The 20,000-nt window shown below is 45.4% G+C and overlaps 1 protein-coding gene across 5 annotated transcripts in view; it reads left to right on the top strand.

Moving 5' to 3' along the window:
* rgs7b (regulator of G protein signaling 7b) overlaps positions 1-20,000 on the top strand; it is a 75,148-nt gene that overhangs the window by 40,605 nt on the left and 14,543 nt on the right. For all 5 annotated transcript variants that reach the window (XM_035533511.2, XM_035533508.2, XM_081698315.1 and 2 more), the window contains 7 exons: positions 2,583-2,689; positions 3,371-3,422; positions 5,896-5,960; positions 6,285-6,361; positions 15,383-15,464; positions 17,938-18,012; positions 18,277-18,375. In XM_035533511.2, the coding sequence (XP_035389404.1) occupies positions 2,583-2,689; positions 3,371-3,422; positions 5,896-5,960; positions 6,285-6,361; positions 15,383-15,464; positions 17,938-18,012; positions 18,277-18,375 (557 nt within the window). The remainder of the gene's footprint in view (positions 1-2,582; positions 2,690-3,370; positions 3,423-5,895; positions 5,961-6,284; positions 6,362-15,382; positions 15,465-17,937; positions 18,013-18,276; positions 18,376-20,000) is intronic.

Raw genomic sequence — 20,000 nt, 5'->3', positions numbered from 1 at the left:
CCGAGTGTGTTCTGTGGTGCGGCTCACCGGGATGAGGGCGTGGGATTGGTGCTGGGAGCGGAGCTTGTCTCCTACAGGGTCTTTTGCTGCATTTGGATGTGGTTTCTCCTATAAACCAGTAAAGCGGTAGCTCTCTGTCTTTGGACTGGTAAGCCCTCATTGGTGAAGGTACTGGACCAGTAACCAGAAGGTTACCAGTTCAAGTCCCACCACTGCCAGGTTTCCACTGTTGGGTCCCTGAACACAACCCTTAACCCTCAATTACTCAAGATGTGTTCAGTCATGGTTGTAAGTTGCAGATAGATGCTGTAAATGTGAGACTGCATGACTGCATGAGTTTTCAGAATCTGGGAATCTTGTTCTGGAATCTAGGAATCTTGGTCTGTATCGTTGGCATGGCCTGTGTGTAGGACATTGAGGCACTCTGAGGTGTGTGAATGGCAGGCAGTGACTGTGTGTATGAAGAGAGAGAGAGAGAGAGAGAGAGAGAGAGAGAGAGAAAGGACAATAAGGAGAGAGCGAATGAAACGGGCAGTGTTCTGTTTAGTGTTCCACCCTCGGGTCTCGGTGTAACACACTTTTGTGTACACACACACACACACACACACACAATGAATGAGGGAGGACTACTAAATAGCAATGTCAGTTCCACTGTAGGTGAGTCTCATCAATAACCCACAACCCCCTGGTCTCTTTCTAGCCCTCTCCATAACTCACTCTCTGCATCCCACATCCCAACTCCATTATCTGTCTGTCTGTCTCCTCTCTCTCTCTGGCTGTGGGGTGTGTGTGTGGGTGTGTGTGTGTCCGTCCTCAGGTACATGGTGGATCCAGTCATGGTGTCTGGCCCCTCTCTCCATTCAGACAACTCAGACTGTTTCCCGAGCTTCTGGAACCTTCTGCTAGAACCCTCCCGTGTTCTGTGCTCGGGCTGTGAGCCCTGGGAGAGTCCTTAGTCCTGCCACAGGAAAACTCATGACGTTGGCTGGGTCTTTTATTTTTTCCGTGTTTGTTTGTTGTCATGTTGTCTCATGGTGAAGAGTTATGTGGACCTCTGGCAGCATGCAGCCTGTTGCTATGGTTACAAGTCCTGCACGTCACCTTCTTTACTCTAGCATACTGAGAGAGGGGTCAAATGTCACTGACTTCTGAATGACACCACACTTCTCTCTACACAATACCATCAAAGACTTCCCGCTCCCTCTCTCTCTCTCTCCCTCTCTCTCCCTCTCTCTCTCTCCCTCCCTCTCTCTCTCTCCCTCCCTCTCTCTCTCTCTCTCTCTCTCTCTCTCTCTCCCTCTCTCTCTCCCTCCCTCCCTCTCTCTCTCCCTCCCTCTCTCTCTCCCTCCCTCTCTCTCTCTCTCTCTCTCCCTCTTTCTCTCTCTCCCTCTCTCTCTCTCTCTCTCTTTCTCTCCCGCTCTCTCTGTACTTTGATGATGGAGGGAATGACATCTTTACGTATATACATTTATTACACTCAGGTACACTTCCAAATCTCTTCATCGTGAATATTTCATTTCTACACATCAGTGTGCAGTGCTGACGAGTTCATATGTTAATTAGGAGTTAGGAACAGATATCAGCTCTGTTCCCTGGTGATCTTACCATGTCTGTTTTGACCCTGGCCTGGAGTTTCACTATGATTTTGGATTGGGTGGTGGGCGTGTCAGTGGTGGGCGTGTCAGCGGGCAGGGTGTCAGTGGTGGGCGTGTCAGTGGTGGGCGTGTCAGTTGGGGGGGAGGTGCCAGTGCACACTATCTCTGTCCAGAATTTTCTGGAATACAGAATGTTGGGCTGTGTCACTCACACGTCCTGGATGTCCAAGGTTTTGTCCAGAAGAGGAATGGTTTTGGTTCCTGAGCCTGAGACTGATATGTAGTACAAGAGAAACACTTCTATAACAGAAGATTGAATGAAGGGAGAAAGAAAGAGAATGTGTGTGTGTGTGTGTGAGGGAGACGAGACTACTACTTGCGTACATCTACTGGCGTACATGTAGTGCACCCACTCCGACCCTTTAATCTCTGAGAAACCATGATCAAAGTGAGCTGCTGTTAAATTAAGTGTGCGTGCGTGTGTGTGTGTGTGTGTGTGTGCGCGTCCTTGTACATGCAAGTGTTGGGATGTAAATGTGTGCATTTACGGAGGGCAGAGAGGTTATACACTCACCACTGGAAATGCCACGTTATTAGATCACCTGGTTGGAGTTCCAGTTTCTCTGCATTACTTTGTGTGTGTGTGTGTGTGTATGTGTGTGCGCAAGCCATTCTAAAGCTCCTTGTCAGAGGTCAGTGGCTGACCTCAGGAACACTATGAGCAGGATGTGATTGGCTGGTGGACAACTCTTACACCAGCAGTGTCAAGGTCATCTGGAAAAACTATAGAAACACCACTGATACACCCATACCCATGCAACACACGCTACCATGCTTCTACCATACCACTGTGGGGACGTGTGTGTGTGTGTGAGTGTGTGTGTGTGAGTGTGTGTGTGCTCTAGACTACATGCTCCCCACACATTCAGACATTTGTGCTGCTCACTGCCCCCTGTGTGGAACCGTGTGTGTGTGTCTGCGTTGCAGTGGAGGCACTTCATCTGGGAACACTGATGGCTGCGCATGGTTATTTCTTCCCCATCTCGGACCACGTGCTCACCCTGAAGGACGACGGGACCTTTTACAGGTTTCAGGTACAGACTGGCTTTTAGTTCCTTTGTTTATATTGTCAGGGCAACTATAGTTGTATAGAGAGATAATAACACATTTATCAGAGTTAATACGTTTTCCTGAGAGGACGTCTGGTTGACGGACAGGACAGGTGTAAGGACCCATGGAGTTGTTGAGTAACTCAGTAACGAGGGACATTGTGACGTACGTGTTTTACAGACAGAGTGTCTGTGGTCCAGTGGAGTGAACTTTGAACTGGACTACAGTGAGCGCTTTGATTTGTATGATAAATATAGTTTTAAAAAAGTTTAACTGCAGTGTCTGAATATTTTCAAAGGAGAAAACCTATTGCACACACACACACACATCCCCTACCTGCACAAATGTAACCACACACCTGGGTGTAAATGGCCACATTACGAATATCTGAATATTTTCATCTACATATTTCTAAATATTTTCTAAACATTTTCCAGTAAAACACACTACAAACATGTTCATGCTCACAGCTCCCCTCACACGCAGAGCTCCCCTCACACTCACAGCTCCCCTCACACCCAGAGTTCCCCTCACACTCACAGCTCCCCTCACACTCACAGCTCCCCTCACACACACAGCTCCCCTCACACACACAGCTCCCCTCACACGCAGTTTTGCAGACGTTGTTCCGCCTGCTTGTCGCTGTGATTCTTCCTTTCCCACAGACGCCCTACTTCTGGCCATCCAACTGCTGGGAACCAGAGAACACGGACTACGGTGAGTGAGAGCCGCCTCCGCGCCCAGCACACCAGCCACAGCGTTGGGACAGGACGTGATGCGTCACTGGCTTTGTTGCGTGTGGGTTGCACTTCCTGTCCCCAGCCCACACAGGAGAGACAGCGAGGGATGATGAGACTTCAGGAAGGAAGAGAGCCATGAGTAAACAACGCTTCACTTCACCTGCACTAGAGGGAGCCTTAATTCGCTCTGTCTCTCGCGCACTCCAAACTCTTCTACACAAGGCCTCGTTCTGTAGGCACCAGTGATGGTGGATTAAATTCCAACAAGGATAGAACAGGAAGTTCAGGAGACGTTGGGGAGAGTCTGTGAGGTTAGGATGTTGGGGAGAGTGTGTGTAAGGTTAGGACGTTGGAGAGTGTGTGTGTGAGGATAGGACATTGGAGAGTGTGTGTGAGGTTAGGACATTGGAGAGTGTGTGTGAGGTTAGGACGTTGGAGATTGTGTGTGTGAGGTTAGGACGTTGGGGAGTGTGTGGAGGGGTTAGGACGTTGGGGAGTGTGTGGAGAGGTTAGGACCTTGGAGAGTGTGTGGTGAGGTTAGGACATTGAGGAGTGTGTGAGGTTAGGACGTTGGAGAATGTGTGAGGTTAGGACGTTGGGGAGAGTGTGGAGAGGATAGGACGTTGGGGAGAGTGTGGTGAGGTTAGGACGTTGGGGAGTGTGTGGAGAGGTTTGGACGTTGGGAAGTGTGTGGTGAGATTAGGACCTTGGGGAGTGTGTGGAGAGGTTAGGACCTTGGAGAGTGTGTGATGAGGTTAGGACATTAGGGAGTGTGTGATGAGGTTAGGACGTTGGAGAGTGTGTGTGTGAGGTTAGGACGTTGGAGAGTGTGTGGAGAGGTTAGGACGTTGGGGAGTGTGTGGTGAGGTTAGGATGTTGGGAAGTGTGTGGAGAGGTTAGGACGTTGGAGAGTGTGTGGAGAGGTTAGGATGTTGGGGAGTGTGTGGAGAGGTTAGGATGTTGGGGAGTGTGTGGAGAGGTTAGGAGGTTGGGGAGTGTGTGGTGAGGTTAGGATGTTGGGAAGTGTGTGGAGAGGTTAGGGCGTTGGAGAGTGTGTGGAGAGGTTAGGGCGTTGGAGAGGTTAGGATGTTGGGGAGTGTGTGGAAAGGTTAGGAGGTTGGGAAGAGTGTGGAGAGGTTAGGATGTTGGGGAGTGTGTGGAGAGGTTAGGACGTTGGGGAGTGTGTGGAGAGGTTAGGACATAGGTATGAAGGTTTGCTTATTTCATACATTTACCTACTTTGCACATTTTCTGTGTGTTTGGATTTGCTTTACAGTTTATGCAATCCCACTTAAAGTTGGTGTTAAGTAGGTAAAGCCATGGCCAAGCAACTCTGAAAATACAAATCTCCTCTCCTCTCCTCTCTCCTCTCCTCTCCTCTCTCCTCTTCTCTCCTCTCCTCCCCTCTTCTCCTCTCCCCTCTCCTCTCCTCCTATCTCCTCCTCTCCTCTCCTCTCTCCTCTCCTCTCCTCTCCTCTCCTCTCCTCTCTCCTCTCCTCTCCCCTCTCCTCTCTTCCTCTCCTCCCCTCTCCTCCTCTCCTCTCCCCTCTGCTACCATTGTTCTGCTGTGCTTTGTTCACTACAAATGTGACTTGTAGTCTTTAACTAGCAGTACTGGTCGGACACCTTGGATACGGAGCCCGAATCGATGAACAAGGTTTCTATAATGGAGGATCAGGTTGGGGAGGGTCACCCACAGGGCCCTGCACTCTTGATGACCTCACACGATCTCCTGGCGCTTTGTGCTTATATGCACACTTTTAGACTCTTGTTAGACGACTCTTGAAAAAGATGGTATTGCGAAATCGCGTTAACCCGAAGGAAATTTACTGCCACACGCTGCTCTCCTAATCTGTGGTTAATCCCACATAGTTACTACTGGACTACAGCACAACGACTACAGAGAAATGGGGAGACTCATTTTCTCTCTTTCTCTGTCTCACACACACACACACACACACACACACACACACACACGCGCGCTCGATCTAGCTGCACCGGAATATTGTACATTTCTGCATAACTACAGAAATGGAAAAAAGAAACAATTGCAAATTTTCTTTCAATTTGATGGAAGCTCATATTCTGTCAATTGAGACGTAAAACTGGATGATGGTGATCCCTACCTGAGTAGTTTTACACAATTTCAAACGCAGGATCACTAACCTGTGCTTTAAAATGTGATAACAAACGTTCCTCAGCTAACTTTATGGGTAACGCTAAAATACGTTTTTCAGTCACTCTCTCATACCTTCTGACTTCAGTTGCTGGCCCACAGTGTTTGTACTTGATGGTATTTGATTGTATATTCTATTTGTATTTGTATTTGTAAGAAAATGTATTATTAGATGTTGGTATAAAAATATGTGGTTGTCATACCTCTCCGCTTTCCAACACACACTCTCTCTCTCTCTCTCTTCTTCATCTCTCTATCTCCCCCATGTCTACAGCTGTTTACCTCTGCAAACGAACAATGCAGAACAAAGCGAGGCTGGAGCTTGCTGACTATGAAGCTGTAAGCTGCACACACACACACACACACACACACACACACACACACACACACACTCATGCGTATTAAAGAGCCTGTACTCACAGAGAGCCATAATGGCTTCCTTTTTTGTTTGTTGCTTTGCAGAGTTAAAGTTGTGCTTCTTATGATGCGTTTTAATTGTCGCCTTTGTTCTTAGTTGAACTTGGTCGTGTGTTACTTCAGCTCCATTCAGCATTTGTTGACGGTTTCCCCATGAAAAGCAGGAATCATTATGTATGTAAATTATGGGTGTGAGTAACTTCTTTGTAACAATGCGGTTCAATGAGTGCGTGTGTGTGTTTTCAGGAGAGTTTAGCGCGTCTCCAGAGGGCTTTTGCGAGGAAATGGGAGTTCATATTCATGCAAGCGGAAGCTCAAGCCAAGTGAGTACCAGGCTCGTGTGTTCTTCAGTTCCTGTGCCAGACATCCCTGCCTCAGCCACGGGTCCCGTGCCTCAGACCCACAGAGCTTCTAGAAGCATCCTACGTACATACAACTGAAAAACATTTGTGTGTTTAACATACTTAGTACCACATTAACATTTATGGCATTTAGCAGACGCTCTTATCCAGAGCGACTTACAAAAGTGCTTTGTCATTTCCTCATAGATGCATCCTAGTACAGTACAGTAGGTTAGAGTCACAGATACCAATGAACTAGAATACTGTAGAATACAGGGATCACTGCTGATGAGTGTGAAACACATATAAACTCTATAACAGACAACACTAAGAGCAATAAACAATAAATACTAGAGTTACACAGGTGCAGTCAACATCAGTACAATAATCAATACATTGCAATAAGTGCTAGAGTTTCTGTTCCTCAACATAGCTGAATGATTTTAATTTGTCAGAAGTTTCTATGGTATACAATTCTAAGCATTTCATACATTTTATTTTACTTTTATTGACAAATAACTCCAGTTTCTAATTACAGTGTTGAGCCTTTTTCAAGACTTCTGCAGTTCGCACTGGCATGCTGGATATCAGCTTGCGGGCCGAATGGTTCTCTTTGGGTTTGAGATCTGGGGAGTTTCCTGGCCATGGGCTTAACAAAGTTTTGTTCACTGAGCCACTTGGTTATCACATTTGGCTTGTCATGTGGTGCTGGAACAAGTATCATTCATCACCGACTTGCTCCTGGATCATTGGGAGTCTTGACGGATATTTTGATACCATTCTTCATTCATAGCAGTGTTCTTAAGCAAAATTGTGAGTCAGCCCACTCGCTTGGATGAGAAGCAAACCCACACATGGATGGTCCCAAGATGCTTTGCTATGGGCATGGCTCAGGACTCACGGTATCTCTCACCTTTTCTTCTCTGGATAATCATTTGTCCGGTTGTCCCAAACAGTCTGAAGGGGGCTTCATCAGAGAAAATAACTTTACCCCAATCCTCTGCAGTCCAGTCCCTATACTTCCTGCAGAGTGTCAGTCTGCCCTTGATGGATTTACTTGGAGAGAAGTGGCTTCCTTTCTGCCTTTCTTGACACCAGGCCATCTTCTTCCAAGAGCCTTCACCTCATTTTGCGTGCAGATGCCCTCATTTTTGTCTGCTGCCAGTCCTGAGCAGGCCTTGCACCAGTGGTGACCCGATCCTGTAGCCGAATCCTCTTTAGGAGACATCCTGGTACTTGCTGGACTCTATTGGGCATCCTGGAGCCTTGAAATTCTCGGTGATCCAATAAATGGTTGATTTAAGCGCGATCTTTCAAGCAACAGTGTCCCTGCCTGTAAAGCCCTTTTGATGCAAAGCAATGACTGCACGTTTTCTTGGAGGTAACCATGGCAACAGAAGAAGACAGTGACTTCAAGCACCACCCCCTATTAAATCACCAATCTGCTTTTCTAATCAGCATGACAGCTAGATATCAGCTGCCTGGTCTTTTAGAAACTGTACACTATACACTATAACTATTTCAGTATTAGAAACTGTAAACTGTACACTATAATCACAACATAAGTGTAATGTTGGCAGTTAAGTGGAAACGAGAGGCGGGGTTGCAAGAAAGCGCTCTTTATTATCCATCGGGTTCTCAGCGATGGAAGCACTTAACAAAACACAAAAATCAGAAGTATGTTCTTCTCAAGGTAACGCAGTGACTCGTCTAGACGTGACGTCGAAGGCCCACTAATGTGCAGCCCCGTTGCCTGGGATCTGTGGGTTTAAATAAGGCAGAAAATAATTAAGGAACAGGTGAAAGTAATCAGTAATCAGGAGGCTATGAGCGGGGCAGGAAAGAGGTGTGATCCTTAGCAGGAGTGGGCGTGTCCTTCCTGCTAGCTGGCCCGACTAACCGTGCCAGCCTCCTGGAGCAGGCCTCTGAGAATGCACCCTGTGGTAGGAGGCGGTGAGGTCGAGGACCAACCAATTTGGGAGGCCGGTATCCAGCATCACATCTACGGCCTGTACCCTTCCCAGTCCATGAGGTACTGCAACTGCGTGCCTCTCCGTCTGGAATCAAGCAGGGCCCTCACCTTGTGTGCTGGTCCTCCCTCCATCTCTAGGGCAGGAGGCAGAGCACTCGAGGGACTATCCTCCTCGAAGAGGGGACCCTCCACCACCGGTTTCAGGGCTGATGCATGGTAGGCCCGAGTGTCCGGGCAGGCCCACGTGGTAGGTGACCTCGTTAATACGCCCAGTGATGGTTTATGGACTCTCAGATCTCACGGCTAATTTCCCATTGGATCCCGCACGGCCATCTTTCCTAGACACCCACACCATCCGTCCAGGTTCATAGCAGGGTCTTAAGACCCTTAAGTGGAAGGAATCGCACCATTTTAGAAAACCGGTCCATAGTGACTAAGATAACCGTGTTGCCCTCGGAAACGGGTAGATCTGTGACGAAATCAATTCCCAAGTGAGACCAGGGTCGTAGAGGTGTGGGTAGCGGAAGCAGTTTACCTGCAGGTGGTGTGCATGGAGTTTTGCTGTGGGCACACTCCGCGCAAGATGCCACATACCTGAAGATCTCTTTGTTCATGGCAAGCACTCAGTAGCTGCATCATACGGGTTGCTCCTGGGTGGCCTGTCACCACAGAGGTGTGTGCCCACGTGATCAGGGCTCGACGGTGACAGAGTTGTTCAAAGAGACGGTTAGGTGGGCAGTGTGGGTGTGGATTCATTGCCTCTATATTCCAGTTTCGGTCCCATCTCAGCGTGGCCAGGAAACAGGTGGGTGAGAGAACCGGCTCCAGGCTGGTGGATTGGGCTTCTGCAAGGTGCTGCCATGAGCGTGTCTGCCCTCACATTTTTTCTCATAAAGAAGAGTGACCATCGGGCTTGTCTGGAATTGAGCCTTTCAGCAGTTTGGAGGTATTCCAAATTCTTATGGTCTGTGATGACCAAAAAGTGGTGTTGTGCTCCCTCTAACCAGTGCCTCCACTCCTCAAATGCTAGTTTCATTGCAAGAAGTTCATGATCCCCAATTCCATCATTTCTTTCTGCGGGGCTTAGTTTCTTCGAAAAGTAGGAAATGGGCTTTAGCTGCCCTGCCTTTCCCTTGTGTTGCGACAACACCGTGCCCACCGAACAATGGCTTGTTCGGGTCCGATCGCTGCAATACCGGAGCGGTGGAGAAGGCGGCTTTTTGCTCCGCGAAGGACTTCTCCGCCTCGGAGTTCTTAGATTGTCCGCGGAGTAGGTCCGTGAGAGGTGTAGCCAGAGTACTAAAGGATTTAATGAATCTACGATAGAAATTCGCAGATCCCAGGAAACGTTATAGCTTGCTGTGAGTTTGCGGTCTAGGCCAATCCCTTACTGCCTTCACCTTGCACGGTTGAATGCGTACAGTGCCCTCGCAGGTGATGTACCCCAGGAAACTCTCCTCTCTACGATGGAACTCACACTTTTCCAGTTTGCAGTAGAGGTGGTTCTGCAGGAGGTGCGGAGGACAGCCCATACGTCACGCACATGTTGGTCCCAGGAGGAAGAATAGACCAGGATGTCGTCTATATATGTATTGAAAGATCTACCTAAGAACTCCCGTAGGACCTCATTGATGTAGGCCTGAAAGATAGAAGGGGCAGTAACTAGACCATACGGCAGGACTAGATATTCATAATGTCCGGAGGACGTACTGAAAGCAGTTTTCCATTCATCACTTTCCCTAATCCTAATTATGTTCTACATGCTACGAAGGTCCAACTTTGTGAACAACCGGGCTCCCCTTAGCTGCTCGAGTGCTGCTGGGACTATGTGGAGCGGGTAAGGGTACTGTGCCAACAGCTCACTGGAGTAATATGAGTTATGAAGCCCGACCCCACGGGTCCTCCGTCGAGCGCCCGCACGCTTAACGCAGTGCCTCCTTGCGAAGCCCCAGTCCATTACATTGCCCCTGAATCAACTAGCGCCGATGCAGAGAGCCGGCGACCCTGATGTACGACTGCCTACACATAGAAAGGTTCGGGGAAAGACTCCCCGAACTTTGGCTTCTCCCTCGGTTCTTTGGCTTGCCTTGCATTCCTGCTACATCCTTAGCTGCATGGGCTCCACTAGGGCCTCCACCTGCCCAATCGTGGAGTCATTCTCCCGCCGTGGCAGCCCACGGTGAAACTGCCGGCGTTGCTCCTGCAACAGGCGGTCACATGCGATCGCCAGGTGCACTACCTCGTTCAGTGATGTTAATTCCGCCTGAAGGTCCGCTCTCAGTCCGTGCATAAAAGCGGCTACTAAGGTCGGCTCGTTCCAGCGAGTTCCCGCAGCTAGTGTCTGGAACTCCATGGCGTAATCCGGCGCAGTTTGGACTCCTTGTTTTAGCTCTAGCAAGGATTGTCCGCACACTCTCCCTTGACGTGGATGGTAAAACACCGCCTTAAGATCCTGAATAAAAGCGGTGTAATCATTCATCAGCGGGGAGACATTAGTCACGAGAGCATCTCCCCAGGTACGGGTTTTCCCTGTGAGCCTGGAGATTACAAAAGACACTCTGGCGTGGTCGAGCAGGTGGCGCTGATATGCAAAAAAAAGACTGCACTGCACAAGAAAGCCCTCACACCCCTCTGGGTCTCTTTCCGTACGTCTCGGGGGTAGCACTTCATCCATTCTGGAACAGGTGGGGTAACGGGAGGGGAGGCGATTAACATGCTGTCCGAAACTCAGAAGCAGAGAACATATCTCCACAATCTCCTGCTGCTGCTGCTTCATAGCCACCTTCTGCGCTGCAAGCAGGTGAACCCAATCTGGGCTACTCGCCTCGCCTCCCCTTGCCTCGCCTCTATGGGGCTGCACATTCTGTGACGGAGGCGGTACACACTATAAGTATTAAGTATTAGAAACTGTACACTATACACTATAACTATTTAAGTATTAGAAACTACACTATAACTATTTAAGTATTAGAAACTGTACACTATACACTAAGTATTAAGTATCAGAAACTGTACACTATACACAATAACTATTTAAGTATTAGAAACTACACTATACACTATAACTATTTAAGCACTAGAAACTGTACACTATACACTATAAGTATTAAGTATTAGAAACTGTACACTATACACTATAACTATTTAAGTATTAGAAACTGTACACTACACTATAACTATTTAAGTATTAGAAACTGTACACTATACACTATAACTAAGTATTAGAAACTACACTATACACTAACTATTAAGTATTAGAAACTGTACACTATACACTAACTATTAAGTATTAGAAACTGTACACTATACACTAACTTAAGTATTAGAAACTACACTATACACTATAACTATTTAAGTATTAGAAACTACACTATACACTATAACTAAGTATTAGAAACTACACTATACACTATAACTATTTAAGTATTAGAAACTGTACACTATACACTAACTATTAAGTATTAGAAACTGTACACTATACACTAACTATTAAGTATTAGAAACTACACTATACACTATAACTATTTAAGCATTAGAAACTGTACACTATACACTATATTTAAGTATTAGGAACTGTACACTATACACTATAACTATTTAAGTATTAGAAACTACACTATAACTATTTAAGTATTAGAAACTACACTATAACTATTTAAGCATTAGAAACTGTACAATATACACTATATTTAAGTATTAGGAACTGTACACTATACACTATAACTATTTAAGCATTAGAAACTGTACACTATACACAATAACTATTTAATATTAGGAACCGTAAACTGTACACTATAATCACAACATAAGTATTAGAAACTGTAAACTATATACTATAATCACAACATAAGTATTAAAAGCTGTAAACTATACACTATAATATCTATTTAAGTATTAGAAACTGTAAACTATACACTATAATCACAACATAAGTATTAGAAGCTGTACTTTATAATATCTACATAAGCATTAGAAACTACACTCTACACTATAATCACTGTACAAGTACTAGAAATATTCATATTGGTAAAAATAACGTTTAAAAAGGTCAAGAACATTTGGTGGATTCTGCAAAAAGACAAATGAAAAAGGTACATATTCAGTTTTATAGCCTTAGAGTCTTCAGGTGTAGCATGTTGAGAGCACTGGGCTGGGTGTGTGTGCGTGGTTAGTGGCTGTGGTACCTGTGAGCAGGGTTAGGGTAAAAAGTGTCATAGCTGTTTGTTTATTTGGCTTCGGTGCCACACATTTTGGGAAGAGGTACAGCCTTTGATGTGCTGCCTTCACCAGGTGGGATCCACACTAGTGCAGCAGGTGGAGTGTGTTGGACCGCGAGTGTGCAGTGTCACTCAGTTTGGATGAAAGGGTGAACACACGGCCGCGTTTCCGCTCTAGGCGCGAGAGAGCTGTGGGAACAGCAGATGAGACGGCATCTTCTGTGGATCTGTTGGATCGATTAGTGAACTGGAGTTGAGGCGAGGTGTCTGACACACTCTTCGGGGTTTGGACCATGACTAGACGTTCAAAGTGCCTCGTTACTACTGCTGTTTGTGCAAAGGGGGCCGCCTTAATGTGGCAGAAACCAGGGTCTGACTGGGGAAGAGGGAGGTCAGTGGTGAAGGTAACCAGAAGGTTGCCAGTTCAAGCCCCACCACTGCCGGGTTGCCACTGTTGCACCCCTTAATCCTCAATTGCAAGTAGCTTTGGATAAAAGTGTAAATGTAATTATGCTAAATGGCGTAAGTGTAAATAGTGTTTTGGCAACCCTGTCTGTAAACAGCAGCAACTGATCCGGTAAGAGTCTGCATTTCACCAGATACACACGCACATCCAGTACTTAAGAGAAGATAAACATCCCTGGGACGTACCACCCCAGTACCAGTACAACAAATCAATTACCATTTAAAGAACAAAAATGGCTTCACAGCCCAGATATTCATATTTTATCATTTAATAGTGAATCCTTTTAATGTGTTCACTGGTTTATCAGTAATAAAACAAAGAAAAATTAAGTAGATAAAACGGAGATAATATGCAAAAATAATAAAATCTAAATGGGACATATTGGAATATTTAATAGAATAATTAAATATTTTAATAATATTTAGTTTTTGTTTTTGGATCATGTTCTTACGTCTACCCATTTTAACTGAGGAGTTAGTAGACCATATGCAGTTGAATGTCCCCTGGAGAAATCGGAGTGATTTAAAGCATTTTCACTGCATCCACTGGGTCTGAATGTGTTGTGTCATGGCAACAAAGGAAGAGAAACACTTTCATTTTACTATAAAAATACAAAAACCTGCCTGACTGATTTACGTAAAGCCGGTTTAACGTTACACAAACAAGCCGGTTTAACGTTACACCACAGCCGGTTTAAAGTTACACCACAGCCGGTTTAACATTACACAAACGAGCCGGTTTAATGTTACACCACAGCCGGTTTAACGTTACACCACAGCTGGTTTAACGTTACACCACAGCCGGTTTAACGTTACACCACAGCCGGTTTAACGTTACACAAACGAGCCGGTTTAACGTTACACAAACAAGCCGGTTTAACGTTACACCACAGCCGGTTTAACGCTACACGAACGAGCTGGTTTAACGTTACACCACAGCCGGTTTAACGTTACACACAAACAAGCCAGTTTAATGCTACACCACAGCCGGTTTAACGTTACACAGAGGGCCGGTTTAACGTTACACCACAGCCGATTTAACGTTACACAGAGGGCTGGTTTAACGTTACACCACAGCCAGTTTAACATTACACCACAGCCAGTTTAACACTACACAGACGGCTGGTTTAACGCTACACCACAGCCGGTTTAACGCTACACCACAGCCGGTTTAATGTTACACAGATGGCCGGTTTAATGTTACACAGATGGCCGGTTTAACGTTACACCAAACCCGGTTTAACTCTACACGGGCGGCCGGTTTAACACTACACGGGCAGCCAGTTTAACTTTACACGTAGGGCCGGTTTAACGTTACATGGACGGCCGGTTTAAGATTACATGGACAGTCGGTTTAACACTACACGGGCGGCCGGTTTAACTTTACACGTAGGGCCGGTTTAACTCTACACGGGCGGCCGTGTGTGTAGTTTTGGACCCTTGTCCTGTTTCTCCCTTATTTGCCGGGTCATATTTGTCCTGATGGCATGTCTTCTCAGGTGTCATTCCTTAAAACATGGAACTTTAGACTCTTTTCAAGCTTCCTGCTGATGCAGCGTGAGCAGAGGCTTTTGAAAATGAAGGAATTCTTCTCCAATTCCAGAAATGAAGAAAATTCCTGCAGGTGAACCCAGCTGTGCCGTGAGCGACGTGACGGGTTATCTGTCATTTATGAGGTTTTATTCGAAGGCTTTTTCAAACTCTCTTGGCGCGTCTCCATGTGTTCTCGAGCACTTAGGCTGCATCGAACACGTCCAAGATTAGTACGAACACGTCCGGTTAAATACACATGCTGTGCCCTGATTGGTGACCTGTAGTGTGAAAGCACATCGTCAACTCTACAGTTGTTCTCTTAAAGAATAATGAGGAACTATGGTTGTTGTATAAATGTAGTGTTGTATAAATGAAGTAAAAACATTCTTACTGTGAAATGCAGTGGAGTGAGCATTCTATACATTTAGAATTATTATAAAATCTAAAATAAACATTTCATAAGCAGGATACTAATAATACATAATACTAAACATTAATACTAATACATAATATTAAACACTATTACTAATACATAATACTAAACACCAAGTACTAGTACTAGTGTTAATACATAATACTAAATATAATCTGTAATACTACACAGTACTATGCACATTTTCTATTTATAATTTATCTATTATGTGCACATATACACATTTTAACATACTTGCTCATTAAATGCATTGTTTTTGTCTTTAATTATGCATGTCCAGATAAATCTCATTCCCATAATTGCTATTGATTTTAATGCTGCATCTATGCGTCCACAGTGTGTCCACCGTCTCTGCACTCTCATCTAAGTCTTCTTCCTTTCAGGGTGGACAAGAAACGAGACAAAATTGAGCGCAAGATCCTGGACAGTCAGGAGCGAGCATTCTGGGACGTCCACCGGCCTGTGGTGAGCTCTGCCAGCAGGAGTTTGGGAAAACCTGCGCTCTGCCCGCACCTGTGTGGTTGCTTTTAGGCCTTTAGACAAGCGGCGGAATCACGAGCTTTGACGCAGCTTCTCCTCGCTCGTTAGCCAGTTCACCTTTTAATGGATGTTCACTTGTACGCTTTTAGCAGATTTCCTGTGTCAGAGCCGATGAGTGGAAATGGAGTCAAGTGCAGGAAGACTGAATTTATTAATGAAAGAGGCAATCCAAAAGAGAACAGTGTAATCCAGAGGGCAGACAATAATCCAACAGGGAACAGGCAAAAGAGTAAATCCAGAATACGCGTAGAAACAGTAACCAGCATAACATGCACGGATACGGCGGGTCAGAAACGTTAGGAAACGTGACTTCTCAATGACAGACTGAACAAACTGGACATTTATAGGGAGAAACAGGGAAAATGAGACATAGGTGGAACAGATTATCTGGGGGGGGTTGGAATCGAACAGGAGGCTTGTGGGTATTGTAGTTCGCTGTGGGCTGAGTCCGATGTCCTGAGTGGACGCAGAATGGATCACCAACCCTGGGGGGATCAGGGTGAAGAATGAATAAATTGATAATGTGCAAAATTAGTAGTTTATTTAGCTTTATTTATAATGTTATTTCAAGGCGTTAAAAAGGAGTTGAGAAGCCCACATTAATTCTAGCGAACATAATCTAGAATGATGACTGACAGAAAATTAAAACACATTTCAGCTGCCCATCCAGTGGTGGCGCGCAACATTAAGCATTAGGGAAAAGGAGTTTGGAAGCTCGGAAATGAGGGTCTATAAATATGGACCTTTTTTTTAAACGAATGAAAGAGCCTATGCAAATGAATCTAATTAAGTGTGAAGTTTATTAATGAATGGAAGGGCATATGTAAATTAGGCCCAATTAGGCTGGTATTTTTCAGTGAAATAATATGAATAGAAACTAATCTAATTAAATGTGTACCGTATATATATATTCTTGTCCTTTTATTTGGACGCAAGCATATGTGTGCGTGCGTGCGTGCATGCGTGTGTGTGTGTGTGTGTGTGTGTGTGTGTGTGTGTGTGTAAACAGTATGCATTCCTGTTTCCACACATTTTTCAGCATTTGACCTCTTGTACGGCTTGATATTGCACTAAGGAGAACAGTTTGCTCTAGCAGGTGTTCTGAGCGTCTTTCATCATAATTTAAACCATCACATTTATAAACCAGCCTTGTGTCATATGGAGGTCCTGAACATCACTCAGTCATGTTCTATTCTCACATATCTGTGTGCTTCTCTGGATGAAGGCATCACCATGGATGTCATAATGAACTGCACAAAGATCAGTTTCCATCTCTGCATTTATATATATATATATATATATATATATATATATATATATATATATATATATATGACGTTATATCTATCTATCTATCTATCTATCTATCTATCTATCTATATCTCCTCTCTCTCTCTCTCTCTCTCTCTCTCTCTCTCTCTCACACACACACTACACTCTGATATCTACACTCTGCACTGTTTATTTTCCGTGATTTTTGCTTGGAACATTAGTATAGTCCTGTAGTGAACACCCGTTATTTTAAATGTGCTTTATAAACCCAGTGTACTCACTCACTCACCAGGTTATTCTCAAATCAACAGTACAGGACACTATATGCTGTTTCTCTGCCGCATTGAGTGTGTGTGTGCGTGCGTGCGTGTGTGTGTGTGCATTTGCTGTGTGATATATAGCTCAGAAATACCTGTCACTACTGGCTTATGTACAGAGTGTGCAATGATTTCATGACAGCATGTGTGTGTGGGGGCAGGTCGAAACATAGAGAGAAAATCAGGTGGTGGTGGATTTAAAATATCAGACGCATCACCTGAGATATGAGTGCAGAACTCTCCACTGACAGACAGATCAGACACGTCTGATATTGTTTGGGTCATAGCTCATGTTGGAGTGGTCAGACTTGGTAGGCTCCGTCATGGATGTGAGCGTGTGACTGGGTTTTCTGGTGTGTGCATGTGTGTGCGTGTGTGTGCGTGTGTGTGCGTGTGTGTGTGTGTCCTAGTGATGCCTGTAATGGGGAATTATAGTATTTTTTGGAGAGTAGTTATAATAGATTTTTACAGATTTCAAGATAACATGAAATATGTTGTGGTTTTGGGATATGGGATGCATACCAGGTCATTGCAGTGCTATGATATAATTATGATATAATTACGACATTATTGGTTATAAAAGAGTCCTCAGTTTATTTTGTGTTGGAATAATCAGACTGGTATTTAGCCTCTGCACTAAATCAGACTTAAAAATGATCCATTGCTAATCGGCTTAATCTTGTGTTTAGTCTGTGACTGCGCCTGAATCTCCAGAAGGGTCAGAGCACGTCACGTTCGGTTTGCTTGCCTGTGGACGTGAGCCGAACCCAAATTAATGGCTCTTTCCTTTTCCTTTCGGTCGACTGCAGCCCGGCTGCGTGAATACGACAGAAGCCGACATCAAGAAGTCCTCGAGAATGAAACAGCCACACAAAACGAGGAAGGTGAGGTGAAGCCCCCACCTCTAGCTCTCTCTCAAACACATGATGCTAGATCCCTCATTCCTGCAGTGCCGTGGGGATGCAGATCTCATCAGACTTCTGTATGGACACAGGCCATGGCCACACATGGAAGCAGGAAAACGCGTGGGGGGATCTGAGCATGTCCCGTTCTGTGCAGCACTCGACCCGTGTGCTACGTAGGTGGAGCGGAACAGGGCCGTGTGGGTCGAGAGCTGCAGCACTGACGTGCTTTTCTCTGTGCCGTAGTCGGTGTACGGCTTACAGAACGATGTACGAGGTCATAGCCCCACCCACACCACCACACCTGAAGTTAGGGAGCCCACCGTGGAGGTGCTGCAGCAGCAGGTAATACACACACACACACACACACACATACACACACACACACACTCACACACACACACACACACACACACACACACACACACACCCACCCACACTCACACGCATACACACACACGCATACACTCACACACCCACACACACACACACACGCATACACACACACACACACACATACACGCATACACTCACACACACACACACACACATACACCCCCTCACACACACACACACACATACACACACACACACACACACGCACACTCACACACACGCATACACTCACACACACACATAGACACACATACTGACACACTCACACACACACATACATAGACACACACACACCACACACATACATACACACACACACACTGACACACACACACCACACACATGTACACACACACACGCACACACACGCATACTCACACACATGCATACACACAAACATACACATACACACGCACGCATACACACACACGCACGTACGCATACTCATACACACACACACGCACACACGCATACACACACGCGCACGTTCGCATATTCATACACACACACACACACACGCGCACGTACGCATACTCACACACACACGCGCACGTACGCATACTCACACACACACGCGCACGTACGCATACTCATACACACACACGCACGCACACACACGCACGCACGCACGCATACACACAAACACACACATATATACACGCACATGCATATACAGACACACACACACATGCATGCACGCACACACACACACACGCATGCACACACACACACACACGTGCACATACACATACACACACATACACACGCATGCACATACAGACACGCGCACACACGCATACACACACTCGCACGTACGCATGCATACACACAAACACATACACACACACACATATATACATGCATATACAGATACACACACGCACATGCATATACACACATACACGGACACACACACACTCATGTGCACATACACACACGTGCACATACACACACATACATACACATACACAGACACAGACTTGTGTGCTTGTGTGTATGCGTGTGTGTGTGTGCGCGCGCACGTGTGTGTATATGTGCGCGCGCGCACACACACACACACGCATACACACACACACACACACACACACAAAAGTACTACTTACTGAGATTAAATTATGCACTGCTGAGGACCTACAGTAATCTGCCCAGCAACAGATGCACAGAAAACGAATACTGACCATCACTGTGTTTAGTCCAGTGGTGGTCAATTTTAATGAAGCTGTCCTTTTTTAACTGTCACCTATTTGATTCAACTTGTTAATTATTCATTTAATAAGTTTTCTTTGATTAAAATGTTATGAAACACATTTTAGGGAAGCACAGGGAATCCAAAACTGAAGTAAACAAATAAAAAAATGTGTTACAATAAATGTAAACATTAAATGTTTAAAATGCTCCAGTGTAGAGAGCTCATGTTTCCATGTTCCTCTGTATCTAAAGGTAATATGTACGAAGCAAAATGTTAGTTCATGTTCTGATGTGTAAATGTTGAAGGAGATTCTTCAGAAGTTAATTCCAGGCACTCAGATTTCCTTCAAGATATACAGTGTTCTGCTTCTGCTCCAATAGAGTCC

The sequence above is a fragment of the Electrophorus electricus genome, chromosome 15, assembly GCF_041902795.1.
Source record: "Electrophorus electricus isolate QZ-2024a chromosome 15, ASM4190279v1, whole genome shotgun sequence".
In the NCBI taxonomy this organism is placed as follows: domain Eukaryota; kingdom Metazoa; phylum Chordata; class Actinopteri; order Gymnotiformes; family Gymnotidae; genus Electrophorus; species Electrophorus electricus.
This window is presented reverse-complemented; position numbering and strand designations above follow the sequence as displayed.